General features: G+C 44.8%; 1 protein-coding gene and 1 pseudogene across 1 annotated transcript in view; one reads left to right on the forward strand and one right to left on the reverse strand.

The window, feature by feature from the left end:
* LOC101980570 (poly [ADP-ribose] polymerase 14-like) overlaps nt 1–4,505 on the reverse strand; it is a 42,071-nt gene that overhangs the window by 19,464 nt on the left and 18,102 nt on the right. Inside the window, exons 12-14 of the mRNA XM_005344919.1 lie at nt 2,452–2,658; nt 1,751–2,365; nt 89–472 (exon numbers count right to left, since the gene is read on the reverse strand). Coding sequence (XP_005344976.1) covers nt 89–472; nt 1,751–2,365; nt 2,452–2,658 — 1,206 coding nt within the window. The remainder of the gene's footprint in view (nt 1–88; nt 473–1,750; nt 2,366–2,451; nt 2,659–4,505) is intronic.
* Nucleotides 2,734–3,225, forward strand: LOC101995409 (annotated as a pseudogene).

Genomic DNA, 4,505 nt, shown 5'->3' on the forward strand with positions numbered 1-4,505 from the left:
TCAGCTGGCTCTGCCAAAGATGGAGGTCTGGAGCTTGAAGCCTCAGCTGGTTGTGTCAGATATGGAGGTCTGGAGAATGGATCCTCACATGGCTGTTCCACAGATAGAGGTCTGAATCCTGAAGCCTCAGCTGGTTGTGTTACAGATGGAGGTCTGAAGCTCACAGACTCAGCTGCCTCTGCCAAAGATGGAGGTCTGGAGCTTGGAACCTCAGCTGACTCTGCCAAAGATGCAGGTCTGGAACATGGAGCCTTAGCTGGTTGAATCACAGATGGAGATCTCAAGCTTGGAGCCTCAGCTGGTTGTGTCAAAGATGGATGTCTGGAGCTTGGAGCCTCAGCTGGCTTTGCCAAAAAGGAAGGACTGGATCTCAGATCCTCTTCTGGCCTTTTTGTGGTTTCTAGGAAAATGGTCACAGGTTTGCCATCAATCACCATGTCATGGTCTCTCTTTTTCAGTACTCTCTCCTTAGCTTCAGGGGAGACATAAAACACACATTCCAACAGAAATGAGAGAGAACTTATAGACGACCCCCAGTGTCCTCTCTGGCAATCACATAACCTGATTAAATTCACTAGGTTCCCCTTGTTAGAGTAGTAATCCATAAAGACTCCTGAGAGTCGCTCTGAGACTGGCAGGACAGAGCTGCAAGGAAGACTCAGAAATGCAGCTCTGACTCTAAGAGAAGACAAGCTGCAATGATGACACCGGACCTGTACCTGAAAGAATCAGAAACCAACCAAGTTGCGTGGAAGAGGTTTAGACCAGTGCTATGTGGAAAGGACGCTCTCCAACCCGCTGAGCTGCCTGCAGCCTTTGCTGTGTGCTCCAGAGTCATGGCTTTGTGAGCTGGGCTGCACTCTGTTGATGCAGCTGCCTTTGAGTCATTTCTGCTCCTCTAAGTAACCCCTAACCCATACTCCTGTAAGACCCTTAATAACAGTCATTGGTTCACCATGTTGGGCTTTGTTCTCTTGTAGGCTCTCTATCTGAGGTGAATGGACATGTGTGTTGTGTCTTCCAGAAAATGTTTTTTTTTTATTCCAATAAGAATAGAGGATCTGAGCAGTTATGTCTGACATCTGGAATAGCTGGTTGTTGATGGGTAAAAGTTGTTCAGACCTCAAATGTAGGCAGCATAACTTTTACTATAAAACATCATTTGGTTATTAGAAGCCATGATTCTAGTCTGGGAATGGTGGTATACACTTATATTCCTAGCACTTTAATGGTAGAGGTAATGATAAGGGAATCATGAGTTCAAGGCCAGTAAAGAGTAAATAGCGAGTGAGTCACTCTCTTTCTGGGGATAGATCCACAGGGACTCTGAAGACCACTTTCTGACCTGGTACTCAGTAACATTTGGCTCATGAAAGAAAAGATAGGCATAGAATTGGGCAGAAGCAGGCAATTCTCTGAATTTGAGCCCAGCCTGGTCCACCATCTAGGTCAACCATGGCTACATAGTGAAACACTGTCTCAAAAGCAAAACAAAAGTTTCAGGCTATCATGGCTACATGATAAAATACTGTCAAAAACAAAGCAAACTGAGTGGTGGTGGCACACACCCTTAACCCCACTTGGGAGAGCGAGGTAGGATTTCTGAGTTTGAGCCCAGCCAGGTTAACAAGAGCTAGTTCCAGGACAGCTAGAGTTGTTCCTCAGAGAAACTCTATTTTGAAAAAAAAAAACCCTGCTGAATTTCTAAAATAATGTTAAACTCAGAGTTGGGGCAATGACTGACACCCACGAGCATGTAACTTACCTTCATCTTTTAAGATGCGCTGAACTGTGACACTCTGTCCTTGAGGGCCTGTGGCCATGTTCATCCTCAAGTTCACTGTGAAGTCCTGATTATTAATCTTGACAACAGTGCTCTTGTGCTTTGCCTGCTGTGCATTCTCCAACTGCATGGTAGCTGTTTTGTCGAAACAGTGTGTGACGTTGTTGACAATATATCTCCATTCCACGAATGTGAGGACATAGTCTGCCTGGCTTTCCTTCTCTTTAGCCAATCGGATGCTCTTGATCAGGTTTTCAATCTCATCTCTGGCTTCTATCACATCTCTGCTGATTCCTGCAACTTTAATCAAAGGCGCCTTCTGGTCCAGCTCAATGATGATATTCAGCCTCTCCTGCAGCTCATTCAGCTTCTTGTACTCCTTCTCACCAAAGTCTCTGACACACTCATCGTCACTGCGATAGGGTAGCTGCTCCTGGGTGATCAGGTTCTGTATCCAGGAGATCGTGTGCTCCACACTGTTTTCATCTATACCACATACCTGGAAAACTGTCTGCTCTATTTTCTTCTCCAAAAACAGGGTCTTCTGTTTGTGTGGAGTGTGCTTTGGAAAGCCTAAAAAGGCTAAAGAGAAAATGAAAATTAATTTTCTTTTACTCCCCTCAGCATCAAGGTGAGGAATATGTATTTGATAAAAGCGAACAACTCACAGGTGGTTTTAGACAGTAGAGACGGCTGTGGAGGAGCTGAGGACCCTTCTCTGTCTTTCATGTTGTCATAAAAAACACTCAGGATATGAGGCTGGAAGATAACAACTTTGACTTTCTTCACAGCCGGCACTGACGTTTTCCAGATAAATTCTTCAATGGCATCCATTATGGCTTTAGCAACTGCATCTGGGTCCTGTTGAGCACTTCCTTTAAAAACACACATACAGAAAAGACAAGGTTAAGATCCACCTGCAAAAATCTATGACATAGCTTTTCGTCAAGATGGCACTGAAAGCGAAGAAGGAAGCTCCTGCCCCTCCCAAAGCCGAAGCTAAAGCAAAGGCCTTGAAAGCCAAGAAGGCAGTGCTGAAAGGCGTCCACAGCCACAAAAAGAAGAAGATCCGCCTGTCACCCACCTTTCGGCGTCCCAAGACCCTGCGGCTACGAAGGCAGCCTAAATACCCCCGGAAGAGCGTGCCCAGGAGGAACAAGCTTGACCACTATGCCATCATCAAATTCCCTCTGACCACCGAGTCAGCCATGAAGAAGATAGAAGAAGACAACAACACACTTGTGTTCATTGTGGACGTCAAGACCAACAAGCACCAGATCAAACAGGCTGTGAAGAAACTCTATGCCATCGATGTGGCCAACGTCAACACCCTCATAAGGCCGGACGGAGAGAAGAAAGCATATGTTTGGTTGGCTCCTGATTATGATGCTCTGGATGTTGCCAACAAGTTGGAATCATCTAAACTGAGCCCAGCTGGCTAATTCTAAATATATACTTTTTCACCATAAAAAAAAATCTATGACATAAACAAGGAATTCCAGATGTCACAGGAAAGAAAAATGCCTGGTCCAACTTTAATCGCTATATAGTTCTCTAACATGATGTCATCAAATAGTTTTGACATCCTAGACACAGTGGGGAGGTGTTTCTATTCCATGCTATCCACAGGTCAATGCTCCAGGACAAGACCCTGAAACCCGTTCTGATTTGTGACAGTCACATCTGTCCTTTTCAGCTGATCCTGGCTCCCAAGGTTACTCCCCTCCCATTAGAGTCCAGGTGACTTCCTCCTTGATTTACTAGAGTCTTCAAAAGATCATAAAAGGCAAAAAAGAAGAAAAATTATAATACATCTTGAAACAACATGGTCCTTACAGAACAATTTTAGCCTCTGATAGATTTTATGCATGTATGGATTCTGCCAGATACTTCTGGGAACCTGATTTAAACTAAGGTAATATAAGGCTGTAAGATACTTGTTATAATCTGTAATTCTAGCCTATTAGTTACCCTGAGCCTCCACGATGTCTTTCTTCCCCATACTCTGCACCATTTTTGCTGCCCAGCAGAATTCAAATCCGCCACTGAGTAGATCCACTCGTGTCTTCACTATGTTCAGATCTTGTTTCTCAAGCCCTCAAACCCACTGCAAGGTAAGACTGGGGAATAGCCCAAAGTGAATAGCAGCTGCCAAAGTCACATGACAGGCAGTGTAAAAGTCTCCTGGGCAAGCTGGTTTGATCAACTGAGAGCCCATCTGAATTATCCCTGTTAATGGTGCCCACCACTGGAGCAGGAAATTACAGCAGATGCCTTTGACTAACCTTGTAGACAATTGTGGGGACACAGGTCACTCCTCCTGACTCTGTCCTTCCAGTCATTGGGAGCACAGGTGATGTGGGAGGGTCTTCTGTTTTGTGTTGATTTCATTGGTTAATAAAGAAACTGCCTTGGCCATTAGATAGGCCAGCCCTTAGGTGGGTGGAGTAGACAGAACAGAATGCTGGGAGGAAGAGGGAAGTGAGGCAATCGCCATGCCTCTCCTCTCTGGGTCAGACACCATGGAGCCAGCCACCAGGTCAGACATGCTGAATCTTTCCCAGTAAGCCACCACTTTTGTGGTGCTACATAGATTATTAGAAATGGGTTAAGCAAGATGTGAGAATTAGCCAAGAAGAGGCTAGAGCTAATGGGCCAAGCAGTGTTTAAAAGAAAAAAAAAAAGAATATTGTTTTGATTTTCAGTAACTTTCAATTACTTT

The sequence above is a fragment of the Microtus ochrogaster genome, chromosome 2 (genome assembly GCF_000317375.1).
Source record: "Microtus ochrogaster isolate Prairie Vole_2 chromosome 2, MicOch1.0, whole genome shotgun sequence".
Lineage (NCBI taxonomy): Eukaryota > Metazoa > Chordata > Mammalia > Rodentia > Cricetidae > Microtus > Microtus ochrogaster.